This window comes from Hippoglossus hippoglossus, chromosome 10 (genome assembly GCF_009819705.1).
Source record: "Hippoglossus hippoglossus isolate fHipHip1 chromosome 10, fHipHip1.pri, whole genome shotgun sequence".
In the NCBI taxonomy this organism is placed as follows: Eukaryota; Metazoa; Chordata; class Actinopteri; order Pleuronectiformes; family Pleuronectidae; genus Hippoglossus; species Hippoglossus hippoglossus.
Window position 1 is genome coordinate 18106781 of NC_047160.1, and position 25028 is coordinate 18131808.

Below are 25028 nucleotides of genomic sequence, written 5' to 3' on the forward strand. Positions count from 1 at the left end.
AAAAATGTGGTTACGTAAAATGGAAATTATGAAACGTGACAAACGGCAGTGGATTGGCTCCACTGTTCCTAGGAAACTCGGATAAACTTTCTTACTTTGGGGTGCTGTGAGGACAGCAGCTCCGAGCTCTGCATGCGCGCTGCTCCAGTGGCGCAGCGCATATTTCTGCACGTCCCCTCCTCGTCCTGACATGGCTCTGCTTCTTCCAGCGCACTCATTCTCGCACCAAGAGGCACTTTGGCTAATTCATTTATCTGTTGCCTTTATTTCAATCGACAAAAAAAAACGTGGCACGGGCCCCGAACTGCAGCTTATAGGTTTAAGGTGAAACCCTCTGTTTTTTCCCCAAAGACTGTAGCAGGCGGAATTTTCAACTTTTTCTTTAAAAAAAAAAAAAAAGCAGGGGGAGGAAAGAAATAATCCTTTTGCACATTGTTATGCTGACGTCACCTGCAGTGGATCCTGGGCTGAGACAAAGCATGGGGCCCACTTGACATTAAGTGCCGCAAAATAGCAGACAGGCCCAGAACCGTCCTAATTCTGTCATGATTGTAATGGACGCTCATGTTTGTCAACCTTTAACCCGATGCATTTCCGCAAATGATTGAGGGCTGAAGGCCAATAAAGTGAAAGTTTCCAATCTGTCATTCAGGGACTATAAAAGGACTGACAGGGCTGCGGTACAACTGATCCCAGGTTCTCCTTTCAGGCAGAAATAATGGCAGCACTGCACTTTTATTGGTTCACATCAATTGTATTAGGCTGTTTGGACTCATATTTACAATAACAGAGCCACTGCCTGTGCAGTAGAGGCTTATTTGATAACTAACTTTACACTGTAATATTCTGCATTAAACTGCTAAAGACTGAGGTCATTTAATTGCTAAATAAATAATAAAATTAAATTGCAAATGGTCCTTGAGGTGGTCATAACTTAATGGGCCTTTAGCGTAATGAGTACTTTCCCATAAAATACTATTTTATTTGTTTCTCTGCAATACGTTATGTAGGTAATAATAACTAAATATATTCTAATTGAGTGTAGGTAATAGATCAGTGCATTGATGTGTATATTATTTGAGAAATAAGTTGAACAAATTTGTAATTTCTTTCGATTAATGTTGGAGGAATAAGGTTAGCTTCAGCGATAAAAATAACAATACAATTATTAACGTAATAGCAAAGACATGCAAATATAGCCCAGTGCTGCGAGTATTTGTTACTCAGATCAGGGTTTTGTCGTTTTGCTGTAATGTTTTCCACAATCATTATAATTTGGAATAATATATGCCAAATACGTGACAATGTAGCATTTTCAATTTGGAAATGTGGACGGTGGTGCTTGTCCAACTTCAGTTTTAATATCTACGTTGTGACACATGGTAGCTAGTTAACGTGCAGTCCCTTCAAACCCTCCAGCTTTACGAGTCTGGTCATTTTATGTTGGTTGTTTGACAGGTCAGACAAAAATCATTGGGAATGTTGTACACAAAATATCCCTCCCAACAACCGACACGTTCATGAAAACGCTTTACATCCATAAGGCCCGAACCAGCCCCAGTACAGAGAATAAGACACAAATGACAAACAAAGAGCAGAATGCAGAGATGACACTAAACAGAAGTTAGCAGACAAGAGTTGTAGTGTAACGCCATGATGGAGACTGGACTGAAAAATTCTGAAATTATTATTTCTTCAATCCGGGGGTGCAATAAGACAATTTTTTTGAATAAACGTTTGGGTAAAATGATTCGTATAAAAGGCCAAAAACATATATACGCACACACACATTTTTAAATATACATGTTAAGCCATAATGAACTAATATCAGGCTGTATAAGAATCACCAGATGCACAATTGGTGATTTTTGTCGTTGTAAAAAAATAATAAAGGGAGAATGATAGAGAACACATTATTATTATCAGGTATTGTGTGTGTGTGTGTGTGTGTGTGTGTGTGTGTGTGTGTGTGTGTGTGTGTGTGTGTGTCTCTCTCTCAATAAAACACAAAGTCACTTTGTGCATGTGGTACAAACAGGTATGCCTATGTGTGATTTTTTTTGCATGTGTGTGTGTGTGTGTGTGTGTGTGTGTGTGTGTGTGTGTGTGTGTGTGTGTGTGTGTGTGTGTGTATTTAAACCACTGCATGCATTAGTGTTGAGTGTGCTGACATATTATAATTGATGAGGGATGGCGGTGCACAGTCTTGCCACGACTTTATGAAATTTAGATGAATTAACAGGTTTGGGATGAGTCCATTTGCAGACAGATGCTCCAGTAAATCACAGCAAGAAGTCAATTAGCCCTCTCCATCAGCCATATGAAGGCGAACTTCAACTACTGTAGCAGTCACTCAAGACCCAACCAACCATATCATTTAGGAAACATAGACAACAATCTGTGCAGTTACGTTTGTGCTATATATGTGCAAGAATAAACCTGAATCAGAAAACTTGAAGCACAAATGAGGTACGACAAAACATTTCTTTGACCGCGTTTCACCCATGACGAAACAAAAACACAAAAATATACCAGATGTACAGCGATGCAATATACAGTCAAGCATTACTTTGTGAAATTGTACATTACGAGACAGTTGAATGGGCATTTGTCATGTCGAGCACTAGCCCCTATGGTGACAAAACCCTATAGTCATCACCAGCCGCTCCATGGAAATGAAAAATTACATCTCATATAGGCTGCATGTATTTTAAAGAATACCGCAAAATGAAATATGTTGTCTTAAAAGCACTGTGAAAATAATATAGACGCATATGTTGGGTTCATAAAAAGTATTCTCACTGGAAGGAAATTGTAAGACCAAATTGTATTTTATTTTAAGATTTGATTTATTAGAAACTGGGTTATATGAATGCAGACCAGAACCTGAGCCTCTACACAGTTGTGGGCTCCGCATTAATGTGAGAGGACCGAGAAACGTGTCTATGAGAACACAGAACACTGAAAACAAAAAGAATTGATGTTCTTACTAAGTCAAACTGCACATACAGACTGAGAATTGAGGATATGTCATATTAAACCACAGCAAATATAATAATAATAATAAAATCCTGCAAGTTCATACATCACAATGTCCATTTAAGCTAAAGCAAATCACTTTATACCTAATTTAACTGTGCCGTTGGGATACATTGAGCATTTTCTGTCTGTTTCAACACGGAAAACACAGTGGCATTTGCTAAATGGAGCTACTACAGAGCTGAGGTTTTGTCATATAGGGAGATGAAGATTTCACATTTCCTTGGTGACTATTGAGTTAACTCTCAGTCCACAAACTTGTCTATAGCACTCGGCCTGAGCCAGCCAAGCGTAGTGTAGGCTAAAGGCCAGACAACATGGACTATAGAAAACATCACCCAGGTTTGCTGCAAGATTTTAAATAAATCCAGACGACTATAGAGCTGCTGTAGGTCTGTAGATGTTTATATGAGAAAAATGATTATCACACATTTTGGTCATTTATCAAATGATGCCCTGAAATAACCTTCACTGACTCCAACACAGAATAAGCGTATAAATGTGAGATGTTTACCATTTATGCTGATGGCTCCCCTCTGTTCCAACAGCACTGTCACAGAGGTATGCACACCACAATATTGGGATATTTTTAAGGTGACGCGCATGCTCAGTTGGAGGAGGGTTATGTTATAACCAATGGGCTATCCCAACGCTCAATGAGGTAATCCCAGCAGAGATAAGTGAAAAAAAATCAAATTATGCATACTGCAGTCCTGCAGAATAACCTGCTTCATCATTTAGCACGTCGCGTTAACGACTAAATGATCAATAAAGATTTGAACTGGGTCGCACATTTGCAAGGGAGGAAAACACAGCAGGCCTGTGAACATATAGACGTATAGATGCAGATCTATTTATCTATTTTGTGCAATTGAAACGAGCATCATTTAAATTGTGGAATAAATATATAAAATCGTTTAAGTGCAAAACTAGAAAGTGAGTGAAATAAAAACGCACTACAGTTCAATTTTATTGGTGTTTTAAGGAAAGTAAGAAACGAAAATAGGAGTGTGCGGAGGACGACGTGCTTGAGAAGCGATGTAAAAATATTTTGGTTAAAAAATGGCTGCAGTGGGTGAGACACATTTAAGTAAAGTGCAGCTCTGTAAAGCTGCATGTGTAACTTTAGACTTTTTCTATTGTCCCGTCTGGCAGAGAGGATTTTAAAAAGTTTAAATCTATCACGTAATAGTTTATTCTCTCATTCCTAATTTGTTTTAATTTGTTTTGAAATTAAGGAGACACGTACAATTAGAAATATACGTGTCTTCAGCCTCCAGTGGTCGGATCACACATATTATATTTAAATATTTAATAAATAAACTGTAAAGCAGAGGAGATTTGTGCAGTAGTTTTTCTTTTACTCTCCAGCAACAGTTGCTTTACATTACGGGCCCATAGCTGATGACAGCTCCCTGACTCCACTGCTGCTGCTCTGTCCCCCGCAAACATTTGTGACTCATCTAAAAGTCACTTAATGATTTCATATAGCGACGACGTGCACGCTGCAAGTACACGGCACATAACATTAAGTGGCGTGCGGTGCGTTCACGTTTCAACGAGCCAATAAAATATGGAGGGAATATAGGAAACTTAATAGGCTGCTTGTCACTTGTGAGGGTTCACAAAGGTCCCCATAAATCTCATAGTGCAGAAACTGCAAAGGCAAACTGTGTTAAGTGTGTGTGTGTGTGTGTGTGTGTGTGTGTGTGTGTGTGTGTGTGTGTGTGTGTGTGTGTGTGTGTGTGCGTGTGTGTGTGTGTGTGTTTGAGAGTGTGTGTGTGTGAGAGAGTGTGTGTGAGCATGCCTGTGTGCCGTGTGTGAGAAGAGAGTGAGAGTGAAGGGGGGAGTAAACTGTGAGAGGCTATGCCTTCGTGGTGAGAGGGAGGGAGGGAGGGAGGGATGGAGGAAGGGGGGAGGCAGCTTACGGAGCAAAAAGTGAATCTCATTCGTCGTTTTGCTTCGAGATCAGTTGTTGAGGTTCTGTAGAAAAAGCGCAAGTGTTGTACAAAGTGCACGGCGGCCATATATAAGAAGAGGAAAAAAACCCAGATTAAAACAAATAATTAAATATGAGTAAGAGGCACCGAGCCGGCTGAGTTATAACTTCAGGAAAACTAAATCCCATGCAACCTCCACAGGCTTTACTGTAATAAAGTGCAGATTTACGCACGGGCCTATACCTCCTGCCCCCTCATCCCAAACACACACACACACACACCGACAAACACACACACACGACGGAGAAGTCAGAAAACTCACCTTTTTCAATCTATAACTCTTTCTCGAGGAAATGTTCTCGGAGTGAATGCGGTGGGATGAGGGCGCAAGCAGGATGAAGGACTGATTTGAAGATTTCTTCTTTTTTTGGGGGGGGGGGGGGTGAGGGGGGGTCCGGATCCCCTAAAAAATAAAGAATGTGAGCTCCTTCCTGGGACAGGCTGAGAGGGGTGGTGGTGGTGGTGGTGGTGGTGGTTGGGGAGGAGTGGGGGGGTGGGATGTGAAAGGCTCGGAGTTAAAAAGCGCCGCTTGAAGCACTCAGCGCGTCTCTGAACTTGATCAGATTTTATGTGTCCTGCAGCGAGTCAGCGGCAGCCCCTGTGAAACCCGCTCAATGGCACGAATTTTTTGGCGGAGGGAGAAGAAGAAGAAAGAAAGAAAGAAAAAAAAAATTTCTCAGGATATTACAATTACTGCCATCTTTCTTTCTGTCTTTTATTCCTCCGTCTTACACCCTATAGAGCTTTTTTGCACAAAAAAACAAAAAAAAAGTCCCCCCCCCCTCCTCCCCTTTCAAGCGGCTACAAGAAAGCCACATTTTGGAGCAGGGCCAAGTAACATCCAAGTTTTTGTGTTAATAAGAAACATAAAACCCACATAACACATATAAGTCAATGACAGATACAGATATATAGACAGATTGTTTCAAAAAAAGGTCCTGCAACAGTTGTAACTTTCCCCTTAAACTTTTTTTATTCCCTAAATAAATCCCAATCCAGTTTATGTTGCAGAATAACTGAGTTTCCGTAAAATAACTAAGTGTTACACTAAAAAGTTGGAGCAGGAACCTGGCTGTAAAGCCCCTGCAGGCACAGGCAGTCCACACATTAGATTTGTTTTTGATTTATAAAAGTCTTTGGGAGTTTCTTCGGGCGCATAAATCAGCAGCGGCTCCATGAGACGCGCACCGGCACACAACACGCACAGGGATCCGCGCTATAGAGCCGCGTTATACCTGCAAAATAATGCCTGTAAGAGCCAATCACATGAAACCAATCGAGACGAGCTGCCATCTTCAATACCAAACGGTGCCAATCACCAGAAATCCAGCCAATTAACACCCTCCTCGGCGGTCACGTGTCGGAGGGGTAGCCGCGCGCCGATTGGCCGCCGTGGCACTGCCTCCCGAGTTCATTTATGTTCTGGGAGTGAGTGATTGACTTTATCAGTCCAAGGACATCATCCGCCTGGAAAGGGGGGGAAGTTTGATCCTCTTTCTCACGGATCGCAGTCAACGGGAGTTTTTTCTCCCAACTCTCTTCGCAGAGGATTTTCCCCGTTTGGCTTGGGTTTGGCTTTTTTTTTTTTTTTTTTTTTTATTCTAGGATTTTTTTTTTTTCTCGCAAAAACGTGGTAAATCTCGACGCGGTGTCTGCAGCGTGCGCGCTCCGCTAAACTGGATTTTAATTTTGTTTTCTGTTTTCTCCCCGTCTCCTAAGTTTGCTTCAAGCTCATGACTATGCTGCTTGATAGCGGTCCGCAGTTTGCATCGTTAGGAGTGGGAGGTTTCGGGGGACCGCGGCACCACGAGATCGGCAACCGAGACCCGAGTCTGGGTCTGAATCCCTTCACCGATTCCCCCCACTCCGCAGCTTTCAAAATCAGCCCCGTAGCTCACGACATCGCCTCCAGCCAGACGTCAGCGTTCACCCCGCAAGCCTCCGGTTATGCAGCCGCCCTGGGACACTCTCACGGCGGGCAGGTGGGCTCGTACGGACCGGGTGCGTTCAATTCAACACGGGACTTTCTCTTCCGGAACCGGGGCGTCGGAGAGCCCACAGCGCCGAGCGCCCAGCATGGGATCTTTGCATCTTCGGCGGGGAGCCTCCACGGGCCGCCGGGGCTCACCGATAACCCCGGGCATCTGTTGTTTCCAGGACTTCACGACCAGGGGGTGAGTCACACTTCACCGAGCGGACATGTGGTTAACAGCCAAATGCATCTTGGCTTGCGCGGGGACATTTTCGGAAGACCCGATCCTTACCGTCCGGTCGCAAGCCCTCGGACGGACCCCTACGGGGCTCAGCTCCACAACTACAACCACCCCATCAACATGAACATGGGAATGAATGTGCCGACACACCACGGTCCGGGGGCCTTCTTCAGATACATGAGGCAGCCGATCAAACAAGAGTTATCCTGCAAATGGATAGACGAGAACCAGATGAACAGACCCAAAAAGACTTGCGAGAGGACTTTCAGCACCATGCACGAGATGGTCACGCATGTGTCCATGGAGCACGTCGGCGGCCCCGAGCAGAGCAACCACATCTGCTACTGGGAGGAGTGCCCGAGGGAAGGGAAATCTTTTAAGGCCAAGTACAAACTCGTCAACCACATCCGTGTGCACACGGGCGAGAAACCGTTCCCGTGCCCGTTCCCCGGATGTGGGAAAATATTCGCCAGATCGGAAAATTTGAAAATCCACAAAAGAACACACACAGGTAAGGCAACGACGAATCCACAGCGCGGCTTGTGTAGAAAATAACATTGTGAAGTGGGTCTGTTTCGAACGAGCACATTGTGTCTCACACTGTTTCAGGGTGCGTGTTTTGTGTTGTTTACAAGAAGAGCTTGAGAACTTGGGCCCACAGTCATCACGTTGAACTCTTCTTAGTCCGGATCCATAATTGTTATTCGTCCAGTTTTTGTGTATCTATTAAAACACAGGGATAAATGAGTGCAGGCTAAATACAACTGAAAATATAGGGTAGTGTAGTTCTGTTGAGCAAGTGTGTCGTGTCGCTGCTCCTCGCACCGAGAAGTTGTGTGTTACATACAAAGATACTTGACTCACTTGTCAAGAGTTGCAGCGCCTTAGCAGCATTTTACGCACCGAGACTTTTGGACCCTTTGCGCATTTTGCCGTGCGTCTTCTACGATTGCAAATGTTCAGTGTGAGTTTTTAGGAAAGCCCCTGTTGATTCAGTGTTTACTACATAGGAGCAGAAGCTCAGAGCAGACCAGTGGCAGCGAGAAGGAGCAGGCCTCTTGAATAAATAAAGCCTGACAGAGCAGCGTGTAGTAGTGGAGCTGTATCCATTTCGCCCCCAAAATGTAGGTTACACTGTTATATAACTGGCTGCAGACAATTCACATCTCCCGACTCCACGCATGCAGGGTTTTCTCTTCTTTTTAACATGTGCTGCTGTGACAATGGGAGTTTGTTTGTTCGGGCTATTCGAGGGTGATTCACGGTTTGTGTGTGTGTGTGTGTATTTAATCCTGCAGGTGAGAAGCCGTTTAAGTGTGAATTTGATGGCTGTGACAGACGCTTCGCCAACAGCAGCGACAGGAAAAAGCACATGCATGTGCACACATCAGACAAGCCATACATCTGCAAAGTGTGCGACAAGTCATACACACACCCCAGCTCTCTCAGGAAACACATGAAGGTAATTAACGTCTTCATTACTTGTTAAACACGTTAACACACACACACACGCACAAACACACACACACACACGCACAAACACACACACACACACTCACACACACACACCACAGACAAGGACTTTATCACAACTTCAGGTAATTGTTAAATGCGCAATTGTGCCACTAACAAAAACAACACAATTGGAAATTGTACTAAACTATAAGTGACACCACAACTCTTGCTAAAAATAACTAATTGAATTATAGTAGATCTTGTGATTGAGTTGTAGACGTCTGCCATTCTTAAAACACTATAGTTTCACACCTTTAATTAAAAAAACACAGGCATTCCCATGATACTTTTTACTTTAAGACAAAAATACATTTTGACTCAAGTCTATTTTATTATTATTTTCAGTGTCTAGAAGTTTTCGTGCCAGTCTAAAGTTTTAAGTTCGAGTATTTCCGTGCATGTGTGTGTGTTCACTTCACAGGCTCCTTACAACATCCAGCTTGAATACGCATTTAAATTCAGCTCCCATCCATTAAAGCGCACAGTTGGGAGGCTTGGGTGAATGTTAAAACGCAGTGACTCACTCCTCATGACCTCCATTATTCTTTGTTTTATTCGCAGGTACACGAGTCTCAAGGATCCGAATCCTCTCCAGCAGCGAGCTCCGGATACGAGTCGTCCACACCGCCGGTGCTGGTCTCAGCCAGCACCGAGGACCCGACAAAAACACCGCCGTCAGCCGTGCAAAACACGTCTGGCCACAGCGAAGGACTGGCACCCAACTTTAATGAATGGTACGTTTGAAGCCCGGGGAGCGAGCCCTCCCCTCAAAGTGGACCACTGGGATGAGGAGAAATGAGGATAATATTAATTAAAAAGAAACGTTAAAAACACTATTCCTGTTCACTCCACACACACACACACACACACACACACACACACACACACACACACACACACACACACACACACACACACACACACACACACACACACACACTAATCACACATCATCTCTCTCCCACACACACATACATACATACACACACAAATTGGATTGGGACAAGAACAACAACAACAACAACTACAACAACAACAACAGGAGATGAGAGCAAAAGCCAGCAGCACGCAGGCCACGTCCGTTCTCAGGATCACGAAAAATTTGATTCCACGTGTTTTGAGGAAATCAGGATAAACCACGAAGAAATAAATAAATAAAAAAAAACCTTAAAAAAAAAAAACGTAATACTTTCTCAGTATAAATAAATGGGTTTTTTTATCTTTTAGTTTACAGATTTCAGAAGAAGAAAATTTGTTTTATTTTTCATTTTATGTATTTTCTCAAATTTTTATTTAAAAAAAGAATAAAAAAGGAAGATTATTTCATGCTGTTTTATATGACGGTGACACGGCTGCTGTCGCCTGTTCGATTGATTGTTGGAACTTCAAACAGTCTTAAGAAACGTGCCAAAGTCTTTGTCATGAACTTGAACACAGAAAAAAAACATCATAAATAAATATTATACTCGTGAATGTATTTCCTTGTTTGATGGGGTCGAATCTGTTGTCAACGTCCGTTTTCAGGTGGAGAAATGTGGTATTAGGTTACGATTGTTACCGTTGAATATAACGTTGCCTTTTGTTAATACCGTTGTAAATACATATCCATGATGCCATATTTATCAATTTGTAATTTAATTATGGGTATAAGTTCTGAAACTTAAATGATATTTATGGAAATGTTTTCTAACAAGAACTGTACAGTTTTGGTCATTAACATTGAACAAATGATAAACTCTAAAGCTCCAACATCGCGATTGTATCCTTCTGTTTTTTGTTTTCTTTTTCTTTTTCTTTTTTAACCAATAGGCCTACATGTGTCTTATTTGGATCGAAGAAATCATCTATATGAATATTATGGATTTGTCTATATATAATGCAGATATTTCCGTCACTTTTATTTTCTTTATGAGACCATTGACATGTAAATCATTGACTTTGTAGAACTGAGTTCAGTTGAGCTGAGAAGCTATAAAACGGTTCTGTTGATATCTTTATTTTTGGTTAAAATTTAAACTTTTCTTGTGTATTTTACTTTTATAGAATCAGAAAATAGATGTCAATTCGTAGCATAAACTCAGTACTGGAAAAAAAAAGAAGAAGAATAAACCCATCAGCCTATTGCACTCCTACACAGGTCTTAGGCGAGCGTGTGAAGGTCATGATTTCCAAATCAAGGTGACACTATTTTGAGTATTTCAAATTCGGGTCATGCACCCAACTATATGCGCCAGTATGGCACTCTTTATAGTTCCAGCAATGTCTTTGTGCAAGTATGTTTAAATGTGTGCATCGGCAACAATGGAACTGTCACAACACAGTATCTTCAAAAATAAAAAAAGTTTTTTTGTCCGTCAGCTTGCATTGTTTTAAATGTAATTCTTCTGTGAAACTAAGCGTGTTACTTGTTGTGGTGTTGCATATAGAGCAGTTTGATTACACATTTGCTTGTTTTGTGTGAATAACTTGTCAAAGATGACATTTTTTGTGTTTAACAAAAAATTAGTGGAAGGAATTCTAGATCTATGTGGGTTGGGGGGGGGAAATACGTTTAGTGGTAAAAAAAAAAAAATGAAAAGAAAAAAAAGCAGAGTTACAGCATTGCATTGTAACCTATTCTCAAGAATTAAATATTATGCATACACAAAGTATATTGTACTCATATGAGAACAATTTCAGACCACCAGCACTACTTTTAAAATAAAATGTAAAAAAATGGTACCTCGTGACAGTGATATATGAAATAAGTTTATTTAAATAATTTAAGGAATATATGTTTTATATGCTATTTTCTATACCTTAATTTAAAAGAAGTACTTTTTTCTTATTCCCACCACCTTTCTGCCCCAATGTCCAGAGGTCAGAGGAAAAAAAAAAAAAAATCTGATGTATAAACACAGCTAGAATGTGATGTTGTAACACTTTCTGGGAGAAATGGGTCACACTCCAAGTTATTCCTGAAGAGCAAAAATGTTTTACTGATGAACTGTGTCACTGTGCCACGTTGAGGCAAACCATGTTACAGCAGCAGGCCTATGCGTTCAGCTTATTCAGCGACCAGAGGCAAGAGGTTCCTTGTACTTTTTAGGCTACTGTATGTTGGTTGATTTGTTTTACCAACTATTTATGAAGAAATGTGAACGGAAATTTTGACTGAAATTAAAAAACGACATTATGAAAAGCGACTGTCAGACTGCCACGTTGATTATTATTATCATCATTATTATCATGTTCTTCTGCCTGCACCTTCACGCATGTGGCAGACACTGTGTGCCATGCTGTGTGTATCAGACTAATAGGAGTCACTTGAACTTGACAATGATTAAGGCGCCATCTTAGTATCTTTTCTGTGTGCATGTGTGTGTGTGTATGCGCGTGCATGTGAATGGGAGTGCTCGGGGGGGTTAAAATACCACTTCTTGACAGATAGGTGCATGGATCATCCCTCAATGGCTAAAACAAGTTGCATGTGCAACTTGTTTTTTTAATGAGCGCTTACAAATAATAATGGTAACGTGCAGATTGGAAGACGGGCAACTGAGGACACTGTGTGACCGTGAAAGTCGAGTGGCACACATTGCCAAACGTGTCGCTGCCTCAGCGTCTCCCACTACCCGATTAACAAGGAGCCGCTTCATAAAAACAACCAAAGGAGTTACCACACATCAATGGACGCCATAATAAGCATTTAAACGGCGAAAAAAAAAATCAGCCCGAATCACAACAGCAGCTCATGCGCAGGCCTGGAGTCTCTAATATTATACGGTGTCATTTATCCAGTAGTTTTAGAAAACAATAAATTCGGGGAACACAACAAATGAGCGTATTGTGTTTTTTCAAAGCCTGCTGTAAAATGAAGACTTTGCTGTTTTACTCCCCAGTGAGGAGTGTTTTTACACCCACCCCCCACAAGGTGCTTAAAATCCCCCTCTACCTCCCGACTCCCTCCTTCATCCTTCAGCCATTAAACAGTTTTAGGAATATTGATTCAAATGCTTTTTTTTTTTTTTTTTTTTGGTACTTTTGCGCAAGCGCACACACTGCGTTCTGTTTGATTTCATTTATTTTCACCCCCACCCTTCGCTCCTCATCCCACCCTCCTCCTCCTCCTCCTCTCTGCTCGTCTAGTCGCACATTTCAAGTTCCTCCTCTCAGACACCGTGACGTCAAATAACCGGGACCCGGCTCTCTCTCTCTCTCTCTCTCTCTCTCTCTCTCTCTCTCTCTCCGAAACACGGCGGGCTCACATGGAGGCTGCATTTTTACGCAAGCATCTGGGATGTGCCAAACGGAGCAGTGGCTGCGCTCCGACCTGATCACCGGGAGGGAAGAGCCAAAAATATGATCATGACATAAATAAAACAGTTTCCTATTTGCATCTTAACACGGATCAGCCCAGTTCTCCCAGACTGGCAATATTCGTGTTCATCTCAAACGAGTGGGTGAACTGTCATTTTGCCAATAGCTCTTCAGACTTGGTCTGTGTTTCCCCTTCGCCGGGAATAGCCCGTGTTATTGTCCCTGGCGCACAACACAAGTCATCGATTAAATGAGAAAACAGAGCGAGAGATTTAATCCAGAGGAGAGAAAGAAAAACATGAAATGCTCCTTTCTGGTGGATCCTCGGTGGATTAGAAAACAGTGGCGGTCACGTGGAGGCAGTTGTGTTAAGACAAGCGGCTGTATCACAACAGTGCCCATCTGGAGCACCCTGGCTCCGAACCGCGCTCATTCATCTCCACTTATTTTATGGATTGTTATACTGAGCTGCGATGTGTGAACCCGGAGGATGGCAGCTGACTGCTGGCAGCGTGCGTGTAGCCTGTAATCTCTCTCTGGCTACAGGGTCCGCTTGCCTTGTGCTACTACCCCGAGAAGGGGATGCAGTGGGGAGGGGGAAAGGGAGCCGGACTGAGTTGTGCTCGTGTAGCTCGTGGCTGAAGTTTGATATCGGATTGATTAGTCAACCCCAACCCCTTCAGCCTACCTTCCTCCGTCTCCTCAGCCGCAGAGTATTTGCTGGCTAAGCGGGAGAGCGCGCTCTAAGAGGATAAACCGACACAAGCAGGTCCCCAACGCCTTTTGTCACGCAACGGCGGCTGTGATCTTTATAAAAAAAAACAAACAAGTGGCTATTTTATCATTCATCGATAATTTAGTGATTATTAGACGCAGCATGCATCCGTGAATTAAACAAATACAGTGTGTAAAAACTACAACTTGAACATGCACATTTACGCGTGACACTTTTATTTGGCAGAGAGTGAGGCCGTGCAGGGTTCAGAGTCTGGCTCAAGGGCACTTAAGAAGGGCACTTGGCCTGAATCTGAGACAGTTTGGATAAGGGGGCTGCACATGCACGTCGTGTCTGCAACACACCAGAGTGTGTTGATTCCCCCTTTTTCCCCAATAGACGAGATGAAAACTGAATCCTCTTGAATTAAACCAGTCGCCAGACAATGTGTGCAACATACAGGTTTCATCTGTTCACATATAGCCACGGAACAAGTTAACTCGGTGGATTACAGTAGATATGTAGGCCAGCCGTTTCTTTAATCAAGACATTAAGCCTGCACGCATAACCAGAATAGTTAGCCCCTAAACGCATCATGACAATTAGATTGGAGTGAGATGGATATGAGGCATCACGAGGTAAAAACACGGCTTGATAAACAAATAATCACATATGAGTTCACATACATCTGATAATTGCTTTGCGAGCAAGGAAGTGGATGGGCTCGCCAATTATCGATGCGTATTTCACCTCCAGCGGGGCGTTGAATATGCATTCCCAAAGTACCTTAATCCGCCGGTGTGTTATACCTTTAACGCGTTTCATGGCTCTTGTGATGCAAACTGATTAACACAATGGCTTTGTCTTTGAGTTCAATTATTCTTCAATTGACTCCTAACTCACATTTACATACCAACTCACACTGGCAGGCCTGCACTGTATAGCCTGCAGGCATGTGTGCTGATGAGGAAATGAGTGAAAGTGGACATAACGTTATTCGGTGACTTCATCAGACAGCCATACCTAAATACATAAAATGTCTATTAGAGTAACACGGCAGTCACATTTATAGTGTCTGCTCCTGTGGATACAAGCCAGTGCGCATGATGGATACAAACGGTGCCAAGGGGCCAACAACATTAGATCTATAGTTGAAGGCGTCATCCGCGCACACAAGCATCCACCTCTCATATTACAGTATGTCCACACTTTAGGCTCAGAGACAAACTATTAGTGGGATGTCCAACAGGAGACAGCGCTAATTCCCCAACATCTGGCCGGGTGTCAGAAACTTGATGAATTCCTCATCAGAGCAGGCGCAGGAATCAACGCTAATAGGTCCCCGGAGTGAGGGCGCCGGCAAACGCTCACTCAGCAAAGCAGATGTTCGGCAATTGTGCTTCGCGTTTGTCTTTTGACAGATATAGTTTCAATTCTTTTGAGAGGTGGTAAATGAGCGATTGACGTCCCGTGAATGCCCCGTTGCTCTGCGGCCTGGCCCTGCGCAAAGCTGGCTCAGTAACTCGGCAACACAGTGGGTGGAGACTTATGAACCACTGGACTGCAGGTTATTGGAGAAGGTGTAGTGTCACATTGTTAATACACATCATATACTGTCGCCATCTGCCATTAACTTTTTAAAAACTCGACGAAACTCTGTGCTTTTTCGCTTTATTTACTTCACGTGTAATTCAATGCTTTTCAAACGTTTCACCTGGGAGGCTCCTCGTCTCGGGACAGCCTCCGCCTCACAGGACGAGTCCTGCCCCGAGGGGACGGACAGCAGCGCTCACATATTCATCGCCTTTTCAAAATGAAGAGGACAATGCTCGTTAATGTCCCCCTTTCCCCCCCCAAAGACAATGAATTAGAATTGGAGAGCGCCTTTACATTATTTAAAGACTTCATTCATCCCTTCCCGTGCGCCTGCGCAATGCTCTCTATTAAGTTCTGAAGCGCACCAAGTTATCGAAAGGGAATGAAAAGAACGCACGTGTCTTAATACCAACATCCGTAATACATGTTGCACAGGCGCAAGAAGATGTATCCCGTGAGACAGAAGAATGGATAAATGGATGGATGGATAGATCAACTGCATGAAGCAGCATGACTAAATGAATACACCGTCTATAGTATTTGTCCCTTGACAACAATAAAAAATATGTCACTACTACTACTTCACAACGAGAAACAAAAGTGGCCCATATCTCTTGCACAATTCCACTTTGTGTCCCAGAAATGCCACTCAACGCGAAAAAAAAAAAAGGCGAGCTGTGCACGGTTGCATAATGTTTGCGCAATCTTTAATCCGTTATGGATATGCATGAGGCAGACGTAGCACCATGAATAACAATCCGCTTGATCCTGCAGCCGCCTCAGCACGTGCGTGCGCGGTTCCTGGCATCACACAAACAGAGGAAGAAACAATCGAAGATAATTACTCTTAAAGATATTGATTTCCCCCAAACTTCCAATTCAGGCAGGTGGTGAGGGGGATTTTTTTATATTCAGGAGTAGAGACCAGTCACCTTTATGTAGATGTGAACTTATGGAACACGTCATGGTGAATAGTGTCACACTGATGATACTCATTATAATAAAGTGTCAATATTTCATTGCAAATAGATATTTTTTGATTATCATATTTCATGAAGACTTCCTGTCACCTTTTTGGATTTACCTCTTCTCCACTGCCTCCATTTTTCCTATGATTAACCCTGGTGCTTCCAATGTATAGACATCACCGGCTGTTGATAGCCACCTTCTGCCTGAATACTGGGTAAATACTGAGTATTTAACTGTTGTGAAGGATGAACAGACCCGTTATGATTCAGACGTACATGGTGCTATGTTGGCACCTTCTGTGGAACTAAATATTCTCCACCAGGCATGATGAAACTTTCTCAGGAGCAGCCTCGGGCCAAAACATGGCTGCAGCCGACACACTTCTGGCCAAACAGTTGCTCATAAGATTGCAGGAAGAAAATAATACATTTCATTCTTCCAATAAATAAATAAATGTGACAGGGATGCAACGTTTGGTGCCTCACTTGACCTCTGAAGCTGTTCAGTCATGTTGACCTTGAATATAAATATCTGACATAAGTGCAATTTGAGGAGCACAAGAAAAGAGGTTAATTCAATTTTTCGCCACAGACATTTCCCAGTTTCTTGACTAAATTCCCAATTTCCTTCACAATTTCAACAACCAACAAAATATTAAAAAAACTATTTCACTTTAAATGAACCAGAAGTGATTTGTCGTGCATCTGCAGCATCTTTCGAGGAGAGAACTGCAGCTTGGAACCAGGAAAGAAATAATTGTGTGTATGTGTGATAACATCTGAACGATACAAAGGCACTGTTGTGAAGATGAGAGGAAGCATGATGCATAAAGGCAAACAGAAGCCTGAGTTCAACAACAACAACAATGCAACTATACAGCCTGGACTATTCCATATGTGACGCTCAGGCCCTTGTGCCTTGTTAGTCCTGCGTGCCCGGAGGTGAACGTACTGTAACAAGATGTGTTTGGGTAACTGGGCCTTGCAGGACAGGACCAGGTTTGTGGATGGGTGGCAGGGGTTCTGCTGCTAAAGGGGGGGGGGGGGGGGGGGTGTTGATACACAACAGCTGTGTTATACAGGTTTTCAACAGCCATAATAAACGTGTTAGACATAGCACCAGTTATTTTCTTCTCACTTTTCCACTAATCTAGACTCGACTCTCCCACTGTGCCTTTTGGTCCAAACCATACACCACCGGCTCATATTTTCACAGCATTAGACACACTATTATTCTGTGGTTTTTGTTCTTTGGGTATTTTCGTGGTTCTGCGTTCAACTACATCAACAGACCCGAGTCGAACACATTTTGTCTCCAAGAAGAATCAACAACCAATCCCACCACGCTGAGAAACAATACAGCGTGATTGCACACCTTGAGTGCGACTCGCCTACTGGACAGCACTGATTGTTGTTTTTTTTCCCCTCTTGTTATTAATGGTCACCATCCTGGGACATAGCAGGCGAAGCTGAGGGTTACAGAGGAGGGGAGGAGGAGAAAAGGGAACCAGGTAGGAGGGCCTGGTGAATGGGGGGGGTGGGATGGGAAAGCCCAGGTGCTGGTGGAAATTGGCAGGCGATTGCCAAAGCGACCTCATGCCAGGATAATGCATGGGGCCATAGGTGTCCCCCGAGCCAATCCCAACCCTCATGCTGATAGCTTTTCAATGCCTGTGGGACAATCTCTGCAATAATTGCTTTTCCTGTTTCAATTCTGGTCTGAGGGCCAGTAAACAAAAGAGAGGGGGACTTTGTTTCTCAACCACTGCTAAACTGTGTGGCGTGTTGTATTTGTGGGGCCATTCTTAGTCACTGTGTACTTACCAGAGAGGACTACAATTTATCTGAGTGTGTTACGCAAAAAACACCTGAGAGTGGGTTTGAGTTTTCGATATGAAATAATACCACAAATCCAGTAACACCGAGCGTGCTGCTGCTGTCAGAGTCCGTACTGTACACGGGCTGCCTGTGATTGGCAGACGTCGTCCCTAATATATTGCACATTTTCCTTCAGAGACACCTTTGGGGGCCGAAAACCAATCTCCCGATTTACAAAAAGTAACATAGCCAAATATTTTCGTTTGCATCTCTGAGACACCCTATCCATCCTCTGCTATGATGACCGATGACATATTTCTCTCCTGGTGCAGGGAGTGGAAGCTCAGCAGGCCGGGGAACCTAAAACCTCTGGGCCTCAGTTCTCACAGAACTCTGAAGTAGATGGAGGGTTTGACTTGTTTCTGTAAAAACAATAATAATCATTTCTTTTTATGTTTTTCCTTCATTTTCTCAGCACTTGTCTAACTTTATTCTAAGGTATATATATTTATTAATTAAAATATGACATGCGATACAATAATTACAGTGGAATTAAACTTTGATAGTGTTGACACTGGTATTATTAAGTTCATATAATTGGCAGATATATTATCATCCTTATTATTAGTAATTTATAAGATATAATAATTTAATTATTATCATATTATTTTATGTTTTTTTTGCTTGGTAATTTCGTGGTTTGATTTTGGCACATTTAAAGGCTAAAGAAACCTCCCTGGCCTTTTCCCCCCAGCCGGATTAACCTCCCGTTTAACGTCTTGCATAACTCAGAATAAGAGGGAAAAAAGAAAATGTGCGCACTTTCTAATTATTAACGAGCCACTTGTCTTGTCCTTGAAAAGGTTTGTGCGCAGTAAAGTCAAAAAGAAAGAGTTCAATCCAACCAGGGCTGATTTCTATGGAGGAGAGAAAGGAAAAGTCTTTTTATAGATTTAAAAAGTAAGCGTTGACTATGCAGAAATATATATATTTTTTTAAAGTGCTGCGTCGGCAAAAACGAAATTAACTCGACTTTTTTTTTGCTGTAGAATAAAAGAATAAAAAAATCAGCGTTTCAAAATTCAGAGCTTTTAACTCTTAAAATGATCAGCAGCTCATTGTCAGGAGTTTTTAATCGATCTAGTGCGTTTGTTTTATTATTTTACGCACAAAATACGCAATTAAATGTAACGTATTTTAACATGATTTCTCCTATATATAAATAAGTAAAGTGTGTGGGGCGCAGTGGAGCTGCGTGCGCGTCCGGATCCACTTTAACAGTGAGAAACGTTTCCACGCAGCCAGTTTGTTTTCATTCTTGCGCAGCATCAATATTGTATAAGCTCTGCTGTCTGTCAGTCACACTTAATATGCCGTCCGTCATACATTAGACATGAAGGTGGTTGGGAGCTCTTGTAAAAGGTGATATTATAAGACTTGACGTTGGGAACAACCTCCAACGACCAAGTTCACACCTTGAGATGAGATAAAGAACTTGGCCTGAGAAACAAAGCAAAGAAAAAAAAACGAGCTGAATGTGAATAAATAAGTGAGGGAACTTACTGGGGAGTTTTTGTATTTAAAAGAGTTGTTTTTTTAGAGGAGTTTTCAGTGGTGAAATGACTCCTCAGGTTTATGAAGTGGAGTAAAAAATCTGTGCATGAGCTCAGTTTCATTTCCAGCGTTTTACAGTCAACTTTATGTGCTGGAAGACACCAGAAAAAAAGCTCAGCACTCCCCTGACTGTGTTTTCCTTTTGATATTCTGCTGAACAGTGTGCCAGTCCACTACCCAGTTTAATTTGCCTTGTCTTGGGAATGATTTCTTTCTGTATTACCTAAATAAGGTGAAATCTGGGGCACGCAGACTCTCTTCTGCTTGTCGGAATCAGTGAAGTGTGAAATTGCAACACCAGACAGCCAGGATAATAGCTCAGAAGGGGGCTAATGTCCCTGCTACATTCACAGAACATTTTTATAATGACTGAATTAAAAGGAAAAAAAATATAGATTGATGTTATACTTAGTTTTTTTCACTTTATTCCCATCTTAGCGTTTTGTGGCTGCACTTGTCCTGTTTGGATTAAACGGTGCAAATGGATTTACACCGAAAAATGCTGTTTTTTAAAATGGACATAACCTGAGCAGAGCGGTCTGGACTCTCCTGGCTCTGATCCGGGCCCTTTAGGACCCTCGTCCATCAGCCTGCTTTGTCAATGGAGAGCCGGTTGGAGAGAAATTATTATTGAGTGCTGCTCATCATCCATCCAAAGTCACTCCCATATACGTGCCCACAGAGAGGAGACACACATTTACACTCTCAAACCTCTCCCATGTCTGTCCTTATAACACACACACACACACACACACAAACATACTTAGACACACACACATAAATTACATGGGGATTATTGAGACATGGTTCTGTTCTGGGAGAGATGTCACCAGCAGGGTTGCCTGATTTGTCAGGCTTTACTTTACCCAAATTCGGGTGGTAACACGTCTGCTTTTAGATCATTCCAAATAGCCCCCAAATCCCTGCGACTCACCATTTACCACTCCCACTGGTGCTAAATCTAATCTTTCCTCTGACTGGGGTCACCATTCTGGTGGTCTTAGTGTTTCAGCCACTGGACCAACTCAGGCGCCGCCGCCGCCGCCGCCTGTCGCACACCAGCACAAACAGAGCTGACACAAGGAGAAACATTCATTTTCCATACATGTATTGAACCAGACAGGCTGGAGGAATCTCAAACACGATCAGGTAGATCAGTGTTGGACTGACAACAAAACTTTTCTACACACTAGAAGTCAGAGAACAAACAGCCGGTCGAGGGATTTCTCAAGTTTAAATCATAAAAGAAGAAAAAACTGTGGAAAGTCACAGAAAGTTCATAAACTCCTGGGAAGCCACAGCACCTACTCACAAAACACAGTCACAGTAAAGTCAAACTAATGCTTCCTTCACGATGTTGTCCTGGTGCATGATGTAAAACTGTTCGTGATAATCCAGGCTTATTCTCAGACTCAGAACTTCATGAAATCTGCCTAAATAACGCGTGTTTTCATGTTCTCCCGAGTCCACAAACTAAACCCAGCCCTCTTCATTAGGAAGATATAGTGTTTTTAGATTGTTTTGATGTGGTTGGTGAGCAGACGGACATTGGCTAAGCATTGGAAAGAGCAGACAGACAGACAGTCCAAGCGGTTTAGCCTTGTTTAAAATTATTAATCCACTTCTAATTCCAGCTGGCCCCCTGACAGCATAGAACCCTATCAAAAAAATCAGCGCCTCCATTGTGAGGCCTGGCAGAAGGGGACTGGGTGTATTTTTCTGCTCCAATCAGTTTCTAGAGGTTGGGCGATTAAAAAAAAGAATCCCAAACCCCCCCCCCCTCCCCTTCCTAGCACAGCGGGGGAATAAACGGAATCATTAATTCCCCATTAATTTCAGAAAAGAAAAAAAAAACGAAGCGTCTACTCAATGTAGAGCCGAAATAAAAAAGGCAGGAGTGATAGGCAGGAGCGACAAGTGCCCGAAAAGTGGAGAAGGGCCACATTCCAAAACTCGACATTTCTGTTGGGGAATTTACAAAATACACCATAAATGTTAAACTTAACATTCATTATAAAGAAAATAAAGAAAATACAATCTTTAAATGTCTCATGGAGGCAAAGGGACGTGTTTTGAGGTATTTAAGTTGATTTATTTCCAGTTTTGACAATGATCTTCATTTTCTTTAATGACAAATACATTTTAAAGTGCTTGATATTGAAGCAGTGTCTGTTTGGGATTGGTACGTCAGAGGTCATTACTTGTAATCCGACAACGCAGCAGTTTTACTCGCTTGGAAAAGGAAGACGCCTCAATAATCAGACGTTAAACCAAACACAGTTCCACTAGGTCTGACACATACATGTATATTTAGATACACACCTACAAACACCTGATGTTTCACAGGACAGAACAGAATTATGTCCCAAACGGGGGGTGTTTAACTTTGGATTAACTAAATGACAACTGCAAACACAATGGGGGGCACCTTCAGCTGCATGCAGATGGCCATTGTTTTACCATTAAAACTCCTGTAGATCTGGTTTGTTGAAACTAACCTGCTGGTTACCCTCAGCTGGTGTTCTCTAATGCAGTTGTCTTTGTTTGCCATGATGCCTGCTGGTGACCACTTCCCCCCCAGACAATCCATAACTCACCTGCCGCGTGGCAACGGACGATTCAGACATGTGTAGGTTAACTCGTATGATTAACTTATACTTGGATAGCTTAAGTCCTTTTATTAATGACGGGTTACATTGTTACTGCGTAGCCCCTGTGCAAGCTGTTCATACATACGAGGATGTTCCGGGGCCGCTAACCTCACAAGCGGCGGGGTGGGGTGAGGAGGATGAGGTGGCGGGGTGGTGGGGGGGGGCGGCAATGTCAAAATCTCTGAGGGGACAAAGAGGTGGTTCTGCTCCATCTCTCCCAATGTAAACACTATACCACCACACGCAACGCCGGTGTACGAAGCACCCGGAGAGAGGATGGGTTTTGATTAGGAAGCATGGCCGGGCCCAAAGTACCGGCCCCTATCATCACCCTTTCATGAATCCACCACACACCACACAGACATACAAATGCACAGACACACACATCCGCAGGGCCATTATAGCTGTCTCTGCTCAGAGTGACAGCCTTTCATATCTGTCTGTCTCCGAGCCAAGTGGTTATCATCTATACACCCAGCCATTAGGAAATGTCACAAACACACAAGCTGACACACACACTGACACACACACACTGACACACACACACACACACACACACACAACACACGCACACACACACACACACGCACGCTCGTAAACACACACACCACTTTTTCAGGAAATGAGGTTCAATTAGATGTAATCAATGGCGGATAAGTAAAAAGCATTTCAAAAAATTCAATGCTTTTAATTTTTTAAAAATTGATTTTTCCACTAATTTCTGCCTCTCTCTTCCTCCCTCTTTCTCTCGCCGTCTCTCAGGGTGACTTTTGAGCGCTCGGAGATTGACAGAACAAAAGAGATTGTTGTGGAGATACTAATTATTTAATGAATTCTTTATTTATTTTAAAAGTTCCCTGGGTGGCGATGTGCCCAGACTGTTACAGTAGATGGAAAATTACAGGCTGGGAGACAGTGAGTGACACATGAACAGAGGCTGAGGGGCAGGGGGTGGGCCGTGCCATCCAAACATGCCCGTGCCCTTAAAGCCATGGCAACATCCCCCCATCCTGCTCAACCCCCTCCACCCGATCCCCTTTAACCACACCACCACCACCACCACCACCACCACGCCTCCCCACCACATTCCCTTTCAACAAAACTGCCACTGCCATATTAATCATGTGTGCTCACTTCAATCCAGTGTCAGGGAGGTTGGTTTTTTTTTTTCTCCCCACAAATCCCAATTTTTCCCCCCAACTTCCAATTTTCCAGAAACAATCCTTAAAATGACAAAAAAAAAAAACAAGCCAATTTCACTCAGCAAGGGGCCACAGGTCCACTACAATGCAAACGGCTAAAATATCTTTTCGACACATAAATGATGTGTCCTCTCCCCCCAAAAACCAATAAGTAGGGCATGGGGAGAGTAGGCCACTAAAGACCGGGTCATTATTGATTTGACAAGTGAGTGAATAATTTATCTCTTGTGGCAGGCATCAGCTGGGACGTTTACGACTAGCCTACTACTGTTTCTACGACAGACGTATCCCAAATCTGACCTTTCCTCCGTCTCCTCCACCAGTCTGTTATGTGGTCTAGCACGCCGCTACCCCATGCTCCTCCTCTGTCGGCCTTCACAGGAACTCCTCTTATGGTCTGTTCCTTTCAATCCCAGATTTTGTATGATTTCCTCAGTCAAGTGCTGCTTAATTTACGATCATTTCCAGCTTCCCTGTAGCTCTTGGCCAGCGGGACACAAGGACAGCTTTATGCATGGGTGTAATTCACACACTCGCTGGCAATGGCCCCAGCAACTGCCTGCAGTACAGAAACACTGATTTACACACTACCTCGGCAATAGAGGACATAAGAAAACAGATAGTTTTGATTGGCTGAGTCACGTTCAAAGCTGTTGCCTGATAAACACAGACGTGAGAGCTGAGCTGTTAATGTAAATCAGACGTCCCCCTGTTCGTGCCAGGCCCACGCTGCTATAGGCGGATGAATAACTGCTAGTTAGTCAATGACTGCAACATGCACAGTAGTGCAAATCTGCTATAAGTCAATCTTGTTAGTGCGAGCAAAAACACAAGGGGGATGAAAAACGACGTTTGTGGTGGTAACCTCACTAAAAGGTCGCAGGCTGATTCCAGGATTTAAGTCGCTAATGCTCGGTGACCATCGGAGACTAACAAATCACCGGCACAACCATGACCTCAGTTCTCCTCCTTGATTCCTTTAAGTAAGTATCACTTTAACACAGGCAGTTGTTTTTATTCATAAAGTTACAGTCTCACAGGTGATTCCAGTCAAATCTGAATTACATCAAGTCTTTGACACACACACACACACACCCACACAACTTGTAAGAGAAGGAGTAGGAGCTGAGTAACCCTGAACCTATCCCATCTGTACACAATAAAAAAAAAAAAGAGAACTGGAATTTATTCTACAATAAAGGAACAGTCATGCTCTTGAATCGAGCTCTCAGGATGTGTCGAGCACAAAAAGGCAGAGTTAGTTTCAATCTGTACGCGGACTACCTGCTGAGCTACCAGATCCCCAGCGAGTGTGAAGTCAAGCAGACTGCATCTCTGACTCACGCTGCCTGCCACCACCTCCACGCTGCATCATGATTTATTCCACGACAGCGAGAG

The 25028-nt window shown here is 43.0% G+C and overlaps 2 protein-coding genes across 14 annotated transcripts in view; one reads left to right on the top strand and one right to left on the bottom strand.

Moving 5' to 3' along the window:
- zic6 (zic family member 6) overlaps positions 1-25028 on the bottom strand; it is a 94274-nt gene that overhangs the window by 31119 nt on the left and 38127 nt on the right. For 4 of the 13 annotated variants that reach the window (XR_004615306.1, XR_004615305.1, XR_004615299.1 and 1 more), the window contains exon 1: positions 5302-6107. The exons of 7 other annotated variants lie outside the window; for them this stretch is intronic. The gene's annotated coding sequence lies outside the window, so the exon portion shown is untranslated. Of the gene's footprint in view, positions 1-95; positions 308-5301; positions 6108-25028 lie in introns of those variants that run through there. 2 more of the 13 variants (XR_004615304.1, XM_034598851.1) reach the window with 2 other exon arrangements.
- Positions 6461-11953, top strand: zic3 (zic family member 3 heterotaxy 1 (odd-paired homolog, Drosophila)). The gene is made up of 3 exons (XM_034598853.1): positions 6461-7763; positions 8551-8714; positions 9329-11953. Exons 1-3 carry the CDS (start codon positions 6773-6775, stop codon positions 9509-9511), a joined length of 1338 nt encoding a protein of 445 aa, XP_034454744.1. The 5' UTR covers positions 6461-6772; the 3' UTR covers positions 9512-11953.

Excerpts from the sequence above, each read along its gene's own strand:
- zic3 (XM_034598853.1), top strand. The coding sequence starts at position 6,773 with ATGACTATGCTGCTTGATAGCGGTCCGCAGTTTGCATCGTTAGGAGTG. Across the intron at positions 7,764-8,550 it reads CCACAAAAGAACACACACAG|GTGAGAAGCCGTTTAAGTGT; the intron begins GTAAGGCAACGA and ends TTAATCCTGCAG. Across the intron at positions 8,715-9,328 it reads CTCTCAGGAAACACATGAAG|GTACACGAGTCTCAAGGATC; the intron begins GTAATTAACGTC and ends TTTTATTCGCAG.